We start from the raw sequence: 13,788 nt of genomic DNA on the forward strand, positions 1-13,788 counted from the left end.
CACCCCAGAAGTCAATGGGTGCTTCTGAAAAAGATTTCAAGACCTGTCATCACGTTTGCTGCTGTCAGGCGTTTAAATAGCGGTTACAGAGCTGCTCTATAAAACCTCATGTTCACGCAAATTTCCATCAAGCCATCGCTATTGTAAATCTTTGCTGCAGGAGAGGAAGACAGCGGGGAAAGGGCAAGACTGACTCAGCTGTCTTTTCATGTTTACACAAAATAAAAGAGATGAGTAACAAATAAGCAAACAAAGCATGCTGTTTGGATAACTGAAAACTAGGGCTGAACGATATATCGCATTTGCGATAATATCGCGACATGATCAAGTGCAATTTTCTAACCGCAAAGGCTGCGATTATATTATTATATTATATTATTATTATAAGATATCCCATATTTGCAAAAGTGCTTTGACGTTTTCAGAGGCGTCTGCTACCCACCAGCTCGACAGCTAGCCGGGAGCTCGAGGGTTACTGATGCGGCCGAGAACGGCACAACTCCCGGCACATCAATTTCAGATCACCGCGGAGTTTCGCTGCTCGGGTTAAACGTAATATATAAGTCACTTAGACAACCTAAAAATGTTATTGTTGGGCTTTTTTCAGTGTTTTGTTTGTTCGTGAGTAAATCGGTTTGGCTGAGATTAAAGTTATTAGATTAGATAAAATAAAACTTTATTAATCCCCCGGGTGGGTTCCTCCTTGGTTTTCACACAGCTGACTAAACGTCAAACAGAAAACTTATTAAACAGAAGTATGAGACAGTCGAGAATTTACACCAGTGTCTGGTTATATTTTAGATAGCAAGAAGCAGACGGCCGAGTTTATTAAACTCCACCGAGACAGCGGTGACGCTAATCAGAACTAGACCGTCCAATTTCACGCCTTTAAATTTTAAAGGCGTGTTTGTGTGTGTGTTTATACAATTGCTATTATGTTTGCACTTTATGTGTAATGTTACTGACTGCAGAGATCAGTAAGATGTGTGTATTTTTTATTTATTAGTTTTATTTATTTAATATTATTTTTTAATTGAATGACTGTCTAGTAGTTCACAGATGTCGAAAAACTGAGTGTGGTAAAGCCACTGATTTTGTTTATGTATATTTCTGCAATCTGCACATTGTACTGACTTTCATTTTAATGTTTACACCAGGGTTCCTTGTCAGCACTTTATGCTCAGATGTTTGTAAGCTAAAAATAAACTATTGTGTATGTTCAAATATACTGTTGTGATTGAAGAAGTTAAATAAAAATGTCAGTCATCAATTCATGCATCACCTCATGTCATCATAACAGAGGTCTGTCTTCCAGGAAAGAACAGTTTAAAATTAATGTAATATAGTATTGGCCATACTATATGATGTATTGCTTGTCTTTGTTTAATAATACAGAAGACAAATACCTTAAAAAATAATCGCATATCGCATCGCAATCGCAATATTGGGGCAAAAAATCGCAATTAGATTATTTTCCATAATCGTTCAGCCCTACTGAAAACACACTGCAGCGCGGATGAAACAAACAGCTCTGCTGGCGTAAAAAACCCCAACAATAACGGAGCCGTGAGCTCACCGTCGTAGTACACGATGGCCCCCACCAACTTGTCCTTCTTCAGCATGGGGAAGAGCTCCAAGGCCTTCGTCTTGCTGAGGACGTAGCTGCTCTTCAGGCACTGGATCCCCGCCACCAAGTCGTACATCTTGATCCCTGCCCAGTAGTAAGGCAACTGCCACCATCTGTGAGGCAAACACAGTGATTTAAGTTCTGTCTACTTAAATATTTGGATACAAAATCTTGTTTTTTGGTCAATTTTACGTCACCACAAAGATGCAAAAATCTATTTTTCCTTCAGACAGGTATTAAACAAATTATAAGCTGGTTAAACAAGGCAGGTTTTGTCCTTACCCCAGTCATCATCAAAACGTGGCTACATTTACTCAAAACTTAGGTTTGCTCAACAAATAGCTACAAAGAACAAAAAGAGTAATAGATGTTGAACCGACAGGCACTTATACACCCCTACTGTAGTCTCACAGAGCAGCTGCTACCCAGGGAAGATGACACAGACCCACTGAAGATGAATCCCCCTCATAAACGCCCATATTTAACCAAAAAACCTTGTTCTAAATCTTACTTGTAAACAGGAAGCATGATGGGTAACGGCGCAGACAGGTGAGGTGCAATCTCCAGCAGGTTGGCTCGCTCATGGAGGGCCTCTTTCACCATCATGTACTGTTATAAAAAAATATATATATATATTTTCCTACTGATGTGCTCTGTTAGTGAGACTGAAATGACAATAAAAGTCTGTTTATCTAATCCAAAAAGATGATGGTGAGAGAGGAGCATCTCAATAAGCCGAAGGTGCAGCACAGAGTAACCTGCTCGTAGTCCAGCTTCATGATGGCCTTCTGCAGATAGCGGACTCCACCGTGGATGAGCTTGGTGCTTCGGCTGCTTGTTCCAGAAGAGAAGTCGCTTCTCTCAACGAGAGCAGTCTTAAGGTCTGGGGAAAATGACACAGCGCCTTAATGATAACGGTATTAAGAAGAGCCTTGTTTCCTTCTTACACTAAAACTTAAACTTATATAAGACCTAAACCTTACAGACGATTAGCTTATATGTCACCCGAAAACTTCAAGGCAAAAAACAAATAAACAGACGGCTCTTCACTCTGATGAATCCGGTTATTATCAATACAAGTGAAAAATGTTGTTCTGACCTATTAACTTCAAAGTCTGATCTGCGATAAATGAGCTTCATCAGCTCGCAGTGAATCTATAAACCTGTAGGAGTGACGGCTTTTAAATAAGTAAGGGCCACGTCATAAACGTCTGCCACACAGTAATGACTAAACATAAACATGGATTTAATTGCAGCCAACTTTTACAAGCCCAGTACTCTGTACATAATAAGACCTGAAATGAACTTAAAAGTACCAGGTACTGCCACCTAAAGGAAAACCCTAAAGTAAGTAAAGTAAATACTCGTGGATTTAGATGTTGAAAGCAGTGCTTCTATGGATGTGTGTGTAAATCGGTGAATAGGACATAAGCGATATGAGAACCAGTCCATTTTGCACAGTTGCAGAATCTAGAAGAACCTCTTAAAAAACTGAAGCATAGAGTACAGGACCATCATAAACCTTCGACCATGATTCAGTGAGAACACTTCCAAAGCCTAGTGAAACCTGAAAGCAGAGACACCCTGCTGATGGCGGGCTTACTGCGTGTGACAGCGTCTAAGGCACATCCTGCCCCCGTGGCCCCTCCTCCGACAACCAGAACGTCGAACTCCTCTGTGTTTGTCAGCGCTGCGAGCTGCGCCTGCCGAGAGGGGAGCTCATCGATGAAGGGAACCTTCAGCTCTGCTTCTGCCGCCACTTGGGCTAACCGAGCCTGGATGTGACAGACACGCACATGGATCAGCACGAACACAAAGAGCACGAGGCTTTAAAGAGACACGGGCCCTTCGTAATGAATGCGAATCAGCTAGCTTTTCTATGTTAGACGTTAAATTAAAAGAAAACGTAGCAACACTTTCCTTGAGGTGCGTTTGAAACATTATAAGCACACTGCGAGGACATGATGCTCGCACCATAATCACCTCAGAGTGGCATGGGACATAATGCATAATGACTTGCAATCATTTCAATACATTATGCATTTGGATTGACTGTGTAATGAGATTACTGTAAGACATGTTTACAGTATAATAAGCAATGTGGCGGATGGAATATAATGCATGTATGGGAAAACAGTTATGACTTGATGGATGATCATTGCTCTTAATTGGCTAAAAGGAGTTTCTACAACATGCTGAACCTGAAAACCTGCAGATTCTGGTGAACAAACCGGCTGTTTATTATTTTAATGTTGCACAACCCAAGTGACTATACCACATATAGAAAAGTAATTATGTAATTGCAGCACAAATAAGGCTATTTTATGTGAGTATATCCAATATTATACTGCTCCTTTGAGTACTTTATAGTTAGTAAATAAGCGGTTGATAAAATAGGGATAAAAACCTACTGCTCGCCTTTTCTTGAGCTAAATTGTAGCAACACTGCATCTGTACCTGAAAGCTTTTTGACATAGCCAGTTACGTTCTTCAGCAATGAAACTGCATGGTAAATGTCACGAAAATATGTGGCAACTTCTGCCACGTAACAACAATTATGACTCAATCAGTCGGGTAAACACCGCAGGGCTTGAATGTGCAACATTTTTTGTTTACTAAACACCTGCACAGGTCGCCTGGTGGGATGCAACCCGTCTCCAAACAGTGACAGTCCAACTTGGACTGGAATCGCTCTTAGATTGGCAAAGATTTACAAATAACTGCTGTCTAATTTATAAATGCAGAAAGATTGCTGCTGCGGTGCCATCAGTCTGAGTCGCAAAACTCTCTTACAATATCATCACTTTCCAATATTGTACTCGACTTAACTGGCTGCCAGCTGGTTACGTTCCTATATAAAAGTAAGGTTGCTGAGCACCTATGGCTTTTTGCGGTTAAACTGCAGTCCTGCAGGAACATCTGTTTCAAATCTATGAGGTTCTGACTGAACTCTGAATGAAAGTAGTTATTATGAATTTCTGTCCATGCAGAAAGCAAAAGATTTACATTGTTTCACTGATTCCCTACACTTGGTTGTTGTATTATTGAAAACAGATTCTATGCATGTGCCACTTTAACCCCATTCAGTCAAAAACTGATAGCAGACCGACTCCACCTTATTGCTGTTTTATCGCCATCTTCATGCACCGGTCGATTCCACTGTGGTCTCTGTCTCTGAAGCACCCAGTACAAAGGCAACGAGATCGCAAGTTCATTGCACACACAGTCGTGCTCTGGCCTAAGCAGTTTAACATGGTTGCGTATTTCCCCAGTCGAGTGCTTATGTCACTTTTCCCCAACTTTAAAAAAGTTGATGTTCTCAATCAAAAACCTGCAGAATGTGGCGTTTCACGTAGATGTGGGCCATCTTACTTTCCACCTCACTTGTTTCCAACTTCCTGCTGCTAGCCTGGGCTGCTCTCGGAAGGTCCTGCAGCCCAGGCTAGCAGCAGGTGGGTGACTGCAGGCTTAGACACAGTTAACTGAGGCACATTAACAATTTTTACTACATCACCCTGACGCTTCACTTACGAGAAAAGTCTCTTATTACTTCTCCCATCATCCTTTTAATCACTGATGTTAATTATTTTATGTTGTTGGCTAGCTGTTAATAAATAAGTAATAAGTAGGTAAATAACGACAAGCTGGTGGTGTGGTGCTGGTAACAAAATGTTGCTCATCACCTACAGATATCTTCTTGCAGGGGCTCAGGTTGGTAAAGACTGAAAGAAGTTATTAGGGGACTGTAAAAATGGTCGAGTTACCAAAGTGACTACAGATGGCATTTTTAACAAATCAAATTTTGAGCTCTCCGGCTCAAATCTGAAAATTGTTCTTATGAAGCTACTTTTGGCAGAAAGTGGAATCACAACGTGCTTATGATGTCCCACGACAAGTGAAGTGTTGCTAATACAAAAAAAAAAAAAAAAAAAAAAACAGAACACATTCCTGGTGCGATTAGTTGCAAATCAAAGAGTGTGGAGGGTTACCACCTGCTGCAGCATGCTGCTCAGCTTTACAAAAATAAAAAATTAATAAAATTAATTCACACTGCAGGCTTTTAACATCGCTTTTGCCCACTGTCTGATTAGCAAAATAATGAATTTAAAGAAGAAATAATCACATCTACAATAAAAAAGAAAACAGCTCTGACACAAGGATGCAGGATTTCTCTTCTAATGAAATATTTATTAATTTTCTTTTTTTTGTTTAGCAGTTCGAGCTAAATGATTGCATCAAGCTGCTTTGAAGCCACCGCGGCATTTGACTTGCAAATACCAGCAGGCGTTTTTGTAATTTAAGCCTGCAGCCGCAAACAAGACCATGATATAATCATTGTCTATTTCTGATGATGCACATAGACAAACACCACCGCAGAATTAAGCGACGGTGTGTGCTCCCAACCCCCCACCTTCCCCAACGTAATCAAGTTAAGTCAAAGAGTGGCGCAGCCAGGCCCACGTTAATAGCCAATCGGCCGCTGTCTTGAAAACTTCTCCAAGCCATGTGCCCTTGCTAAAGGAGACAAGACGGACATTCATCTCATCAGCACTGCAATTACTGGGATTAGAGGCATGCATGATTACAAACTATTGTGAAAAATAATTATATTTCATCAGGGTCGACTTCTTGCTTACCAATCCACGCTTGGTTGAGAGGACGGCGACGGGCAAGAGAAGACATTATCGCACCGGGACACAAAGCAGAGTTCACATTAGGTTGTGCAGTCAAATAAAGCCTGGTATGTAGTTGTGTGGCATGCCTATAATAAGCCTAAAACACGTCATAAAGTCAGTGGGAACAGCTGTTTAGGTTTTTTTTGAAGAAGACAAGCTTGAGACTGGAGGCTTGAATGTAAAGACATCATCTATTCTTATCTTTCCGGCTGTTCTCAAAGATCCTAAATCATCATTTACTGTATGAAGAGTTTTGATGTCGCCTGTGGATAAACACAAGATTCGCAAAGCATCAAATGGATGAAAAAAATAAATAAAAACAACAATAATGCACTTTTTTTTATTGCTCAAAGTTAAATGAAGGAATTGATACCCTGACACGTCTGTTTTTGGCTACATTGGACAACATTAGTAGAGATACAGGCATGAAGTATGGGCTCATTATTAGGACACAGAGACCTACAGTTCCACCAAATGTACAATCCAGGGACCAGGGCTTCTCAAAGTTTTCATGAATGAGCACAAATGAGGGCAACAGAGGATTAAAAAACTTTACTGTTTGTAATCTCTCTGCTTAGAGGATGATGCTTGTATTTCTGAGTGACGCCTGGAGCCTACTTGTCCAAGAAGATGCTTCCTTGCTGTTGTTCAGAACTACAGTTCCTCTAACGGCCACTTGAGGCTGGCTACAAAAGTGGGTCAATCCTCACATACTTCACTGAACAAGTATGGCTAGTCGGAGCAAACATATTACATGTTAGATTTTAACCCTTTGTGGATCGTTTCATCCTTCCTTTTGGCTAATGGACGCTTTTGTGTAAGGTTGCTGCTGTGCTTTGGATCATTATCCTATTACATGACATAATTTGGCCAACATTTAGCTGTTGGACAGATGTCTCACATTTGACTGTAGAATACTTTGGTATACAGAGGAGTTCATGGTCGGTCAGCTTAATGACTGCAAGATACTCTGAGGCTGCAAAACAAGCCCAAATCATGACCCCTCCACCACTGTGCTGACAGCTGGTATGAGGTCTTTTTGTTGATATGGCACATTTATGAAGTCCTGTGATTTGTTGAGATGTAACTTTGCAAGCCTAAGCTGCACAGCCAAGTTCTTTTTTTTTTAGAGATAAGAGGCTTTTCCTGTTCAACTCTCCAAACAGGCCACACTTGTTCAGTCTTTTTTCTCATTTTACTGTCACGAACATTTCTTCGTTTTTTTGCACTTTCTCCAAGTATTGCATGATCTGACCTTGGGCTTAATTTGCTGGGAGGTCTGTTAGTAGGAATATTGTGGCATTGAGTTAACACACGGAAGAATTTATGCACCTTCAGAGGTGCTCACATTTGCAGATGAGAAAATAAAGTGAATTTGCTTAGCAGCACCTGGCTGTTGCTTAACTTCTTGATTTCTATGGAACCAGTGGCAGTGAACTTTCTTTCTTCTTCAACACTACATGTATGATTCATGACCGTGATAAAAACTGTGAATGAATTAAATGTACAGCGGAGGATTCTTGCGAATTACCAGGGACCGCCACTGGCCTGCAGGCCACACTTTGAGAACCGTGGCTTTGGCCTAACTTTCAGTCTTTATGCTAAGTTTGTTGGTTGTTAAAAGTAGCTTCATATTCAGAGAAGTGACATGACAGTGGTATCAATTTTCTTATTTAACTCTTGGAAAGAGCATAATAATGAGAGGGGGGGGTCAATATTCCCATTATAGCAAAAAATAAAAAATGCTAGTGACAGGCACTTGACTTTTATGTTGAAAAGCCAAATGCTAAAATGGCCACACCTCCATGGCGAGTGGGTAGGCAGTGAACCAGTGGAGGAAGCAGAATGTGAGGGTGATTACTTCCATTTTACAGCCTAACAACACTGTAAAACCTGATGCTGCTGTGGCCGATTATACTATTTGTAATCACCGTTTCTGTGCAGCTCAAGGTCCAATCACGACCTCCTGCACAGCAGCAAGTGAAGCATCAAATACAAAGACTGAAAACACACCCAATAGACCTCAAACACATTCCAACATCTAGACAGGACATGCCCTGAATGGCACTCCCTTCCTAAAAAACAGATGTCTGCCTCTTCTTTTTCTTTTGTTAAGGAGAAGGAGCTCTCACAAACTATAAACTATTCCATGCAAAGTGAAAGAACATCTGCGTGGATGTCCTAGCCAAAAACAAAACTGAAAGCAAACATTTGTTGGAGCGAGTTTTCTTCTTACCTGTGTCTTTCTGTACTCGATCAGCTGTGACAGGCCAAACGCCGTGGCAACCGCCCCACCGCCTACAAGGGCCGTCCGTTTCAGAGCCCTCCTGAACGCCATCGGCCCTGCAGTGAAGGTACAGGGCAGGACAGAGACAGAGAGAGAGTAGAGACACCTGGGTTAGCAGGCTTTTGACATGCCAGGCATGCCAGTCTGTGAGGTAGTATGCAGATAAAGGGAAGGTGGGAGGGTCCAAAAGCTGCAAGTCAGGATGAAAGAGACAAGTTTATTCGCCATGTGACATTTAAAGTATCGGAAAAAACAACTGGCAAAATTATCAATAAGGAAAATACTGTTAGCTAAACCTCCTGAATGGAAAAATTATTATGTGTATCCAGCAGAGCAGGATTAAATGGTAAATGTAATTGTATAGTGCTTTACTTGGTCCCTAAGGTCATTCACACACTGGTGATGGCAAGCTACATTGTAGCCACAGCCATCCTGGGGCGAGGCTGCCGGACACTGGTGCCACCGGGCCTTCTGACCACCCATAGGCAACAGGTGAAGTGTCTTGCCCAAGGACACAACGACCAAGACTGTCGGAGCCAGGGCTCGAACCGGCAACCTTGCGATTACAGGACAAACTGCCAACTCTTGAGCCACGATCGCCCGTCAACACATTCAGCACACTTTCATAAGTAACTGCTGCCCAGCAGGGCATTCAAACTGTGGAGGAAAACCAGGAGAGCTGCAAAAACTTCAAGTTTCAGGCGCTCTTCTGAGTCCTGTTAAACATGCAAACACAGACCTGATCCTAGGAAGTCGCTTACGTTGATTTTATCTTTGATGACAGCTGTCATGGCTTTTGTGTTTCTATGCTAGTTTAGTGGCTCCTTTTGTTTTTGAAAATGTGTTTTTGCTATTTTCCCTCATCATTTATTTTATCCTCTGTCAACAGTCTCTCTTTATATTCCACTTCATCTTCTTGGTATTGTAATATTTAGTCACCATTTTTTGTGATGTCTTTCTGTTTCCTTAGTTGGGTTCCTGTGGTTGTCTGGCCCTCCCCTTTTTGGAATGTCATTCTGTTTCTATCGTGTTTCTATGTTTGCTTATTTGCATCAAGTCTGCATGTCTTAGTGCGTCTCAGTGTTAGCCATTTCCTGTTTTATTTTGATAGTCTTGTGTACCTCGTATTGAGTTTTACCTTCCCTATTTTACCTGATGTAAGTTGTGTTCCCTGGTGTTTCCCATCTCCCTAGTTACCTGTTGCAGATTTATTTTCAGAGTCTCTGTTTTTTGTCGCGTCCTCCCCCACATGGAAGTGTGTTTTCACTGTCCAGCACTCTCTGACTTTTCCTCCAAGTAAGTTCCCTGTTAAGCATATTTTTGGCCTTTTGTTTTTAATGGACTGCTAGCAATAAAGCTGTGATTTTATCAAGTCCTGTCTCCTGAGTCTTGCATTGGGATCAACTTCTTGCTTTCCACACTGCTGAACCGTGGCAATAGCAGCTAAAACCTGTTTAACTTCAAACAAAGCTAAAGATTATAAGGTGAGATGTGACATGTAGGGTAAACGGACTGTTCTCTCTGTTGAGGTCAGGAAAGCGATTCCGCTCCCTGAAGACCAACACAGAGAGACTGAGGAGGAGCTTCTTCCCGCAGGCGATACGGTCTCTCAATCACACCACCACACAGTACTGACCCACACATATAGTTCTTACACACACTGGACTTTCTGGACATTGTTTTCACTTCATCACTTAAATCACTTTAAGCATATTTGCACTGCACAAGACATAATGTGGATTGCACAACACTGGTCACTATATTCTTCATTTCCAGTTAATACTTGTACAGTATTTTTTTTTTCTTTAGGTCACGAGCAGTTGTCTAAGCATTTCACTGCATATCGTACTGTGTATGACTGTGTACGTGACAAATAAAAATTTGAATTTGAATTTGAAAAACATGTTCAATTCGATGTGGATCCTAATGCAACGGCTTATTTCTACAACAATATCAGCATTTTTCCTGACCACTCAAAAATGTTTTGGCATCCCACTAAAGGAAAACCACCAAATTTATATATTAAGTTTAAATAACGAAGAAAAAAACACATATTTTTGGAATTTCTAGCTCAGATGAGAGAAGGCATAAAAACTTCAGAAGAAAAAGATCAGAAGACTTACATTAAATGGCCTTGGGGCAGGCCTCTTCATTAGCCTTACATCATAGCGGTTGCCTGGTGAGCTAAATAGGTGATCACTGTTATTTCTAACAAGTATGGATTTTAGTTACTCATATTTATAATATATTTATATGTATATGTGGAACAAAAAGGCTCACTCTCAACCAAGAAAACCCCTGAATGTGAATCCAAATTCCATGTCTACTGGAACATATCAGTAAATCATTTAGATGTCCACAAACCTTTGGCCACTAAGTGTAATTCTACCTGTGTAAAAAGGGACTATAGAAGGAACAGTTTCATCATTAATCTACCCATCGATTACTGCCTAACATTACACGATCATCGGGTGTATAAAATGGTAGCAAATAGTAAGTGCTGATGTTTAACAAAGAAAAAAGCAGCAAATCTCAGCAAAGAAGAAGCAGAACTTTTTAGCATCAAATGCATAACATGCCAAAAAAACATAATTTCTTCAGCTCTCTGACAAAGGAAGTATAAAGTCTAACCAGGTTACATGCAGTAAATAACTATAATTAAAACTCATCTGGTCAGGTTTTACAGGTTACATCAGAGAAAATAATACTTGAAGAAAATGCAACTAAAATTGATCCCCAATGAATATGATGATGTTGACTCTTTAATATTCTGATAATGAGTCTGTGCCGTAACGAGCACGACGTGACACACATTGCTCTGCACGCCGGCCCACGAATTTCAATTCCCATCAGGTGAGCCCCAGTAAAGTATTTGCATTCCTACTGTAACGTACGCCGAAAAACAAGTTTCCAGGGAGCGCAGTGCACCGCAGCAGATTCTAATGCATTTTAATAAAGCAGATGGCCCAAAGGTCAACAAGCAGTTTGCTGTAATTAATGACCTATTACATGTAGCATACCACTGTGGCAGCCAGACATTAGCCACACAAACGCTGTCTTTTATTATTTTTACTGCCAACTTTTGACCAAATTCTAAACTTTACCTCTCAAAACAACAACTACAAATTAATAACAGTATCAACTTTTTTCACACCTATAAGTCAGGCTGAAGTTTGCCTTCTTCTGAATTTTGTTTGGGTGAATTAAAACATGTTCAAAAGACATCAAAATCAAACAAACAGTCATTTTGCTTGAAGTGTCCAGTCCCAGTCTGCATTTTATCTTCTAGTTATTACACCACGATGTACCAAATAGGCATGGACTCTACAGGGCTTCAAGCAGTCTTTGAAAAAAGATTTTAGTCGAAGTAAAGCTTCTGAACCTTCACGTCAAAATGAGCCAGCTGATGCGGTGTGGTATCTAAACAGCGCCTCCCTTTGAAAGTTTCCAAGCAAGCCTGGATGGAAAGAAGCCAAGGGACACACCCAGAGAGAGTACATCAGTAAATGCCATCTTAGTTGTTGACTGGGTTTAACTATTAATGGCGATCGTGGCTCAAGAGTTGGGAGTTCGCCTTGTAATCGGAAGGTTGCCGGTTCGAGCTCCAGCTTGGTCTCGGTCGTTGTGTCCTTGAGCAAGACACTTCACCTGTTGCCTACTGGTGGTGGTCAGACACCAGTGGTGCCAGTGTCCGGCAGCCTCGCCTCTGTCAGTACGCCCCAGGGTGGCTGTGGCTACAATGTAGCTTGCCATCACAAGTGTGTGAATGGGTGGATGACTGGATGTGTAAAGCGCTTTGGGGTCCTTAGGGACTAGTAAAGCGCTATACAAATACAGGCCATTTACCATTTATTAGCAATTACCCAACAGCCAGATATCAATTAACAAAGCACAATTTCGCTATGTTAACTTTAACTAGGCTAAATTACGCAATCTGTGTGAAAACCTGCATTAAGACTAGGTGAGTCTGACAAATTTAGCTCAGTGTGCAATTTATTGCCTCCAAAAGTCCAGCAGGGGGCGACTTTCCTACTTTCAAAAACAAATCTGACAGCCCTGATACGTCTTCCTTGACCAATGGCCTCAGTAAGCACTATTCTAATATGTTTATGGTCCCAATCACAAGTTTAAATCATTACTTAAAAGAACATGATGCTAATTTTGAAGATTAAGGTCCCATTTGTGGTCCACATAATGTGGACACCAACAAAGTGACGATGAAAATAATTAGCCTGACGTTTCACAATGAGACCAGTCGCTCCATCGTTCCACTTTTTTTCTTTTTCCAAAAAGAAAAAAATCTTTTCCAAAAGTGTACAAATGTCATGCTATGTTTGTGCTGGCTACGTGTTCAAAGATTAAACACTCGTTTGTTTCTCACAGACAGGAATAAATTATACCAATTAACTAAAAACCCTCAAAGACAAGGTATTGCACCAGCTGTGTGGGGCAATCTGGAATATTTAAACATGAGCACTAGCCCAGACTTTCACAATCGGTGCCTCCTTTAGTGCTGTGATGTCAAACTCAAAAAATCTATTACATAACTATTTACTTTGGTGTAGCATGAATGGCCATGTGGGAGGTGTTTATCAGTTAAGATAAAGCTAAAACCTTTGAAATATAGTTAAAAGGCCAAAATGTACACCCTCATTCCTGCTTTTTGAAGTTGACCGGTTGGAGTCCAGGCCGATTCTGGCCCCCGGACCTCAGGTTTGACACCCCTGATTTTGTGAGTGAAGCAACTAGGACTCTTAAACTCTATGTTGTTAACATGGCACACCATATTCATGCCACTACTGGTGTCTTCGTGTCACTGGGGAAAGTCACCAGCTTTCACTTAGAGCAGCCTGCAGGCTCATTATGAATCCGGAAGAGGAGGAGGGGGTGATTTTTATGAAGAAACACGTGAAATTTGTGGCTTTTTCTTTTAATTCAAAATGTCCTACTTGGGAGTGTTTGCTTTTAACAGCAGGTGGTGATATACCGATGCAGGTACGCCGGGCCACACAAGAGGAAGTCGGTTTGATCTTTAACTGTTGTCCTGCCGTGGATCAAAATGTAAGCGATCAGTGTCGGTGTGGTCTCTGAGGGGGGAGATTACTGTTGACCTTCGCCTTTACGTTGTAAAAAAGAAGAAGAAGAAAAAAAGGCTACATACACTTCAAAGGGTGTGTGAAATATTTAGCCGTTCACGC

General features: G+C 41.1%; 1 protein-coding gene across 2 annotated transcripts in view; it reads right to left on the reverse strand.

Moving 5' to 3' along the window:
* The window catches only part of LOC147301968 (glycerol-3-phosphate dehydrogenase, mitochondrial-like), a 38,077-nt gene that overhangs the window by 23,899 nt on the left and 390 nt on the right, over nt 1-13,788 (reverse strand). The window contains exons 2-6 of one of the 2 annotated variants that reach the window (XM_086284730.1): nt 8,540-8,646; nt 3,231-3,402; nt 2,386-2,510; nt 2,139-2,236; nt 1,577-1,740 (exon numbers count right to left, since the gene is read on the reverse strand). In XM_086284730.1, the coding sequence (XP_086140856.1) occupies nt 1,577-1,740; nt 2,139-2,236; nt 2,386-2,510; nt 3,231-3,402; nt 8,540-8,641 (661 nt within the window). In that variant the 5' untranslated portion in view covers nt 8,642-8,646. Of the gene's footprint in view, nt 1-1,576; nt 1,741-2,138; nt 2,237-2,385; nt 2,511-3,230; nt 3,403-6,264; nt 8,516-8,539; nt 8,647-13,788 lie in introns of those variants that run through there. The other variant, XM_086284731.1, reaches the window with a different exon arrangement.

This window comes from Aulonocara sp. 'chitande type north' Nkhata Bay, linkage group LG23 (genome assembly GCF_057382095.1).
Source record: "Aulonocara sp. 'chitande type north' Nkhata Bay isolate Kocher_YH1m ecotype deep benthic linkage group LG23, A_spYH_male_GT1.1, whole genome shotgun sequence".
Classification (NCBI taxonomy): domain Eukaryota; kingdom Metazoa; phylum Chordata; class Actinopteri; order Cichliformes; family Cichlidae; genus Aulonocara; species Aulonocara sp. 'chitande type north' Nkhata Bay.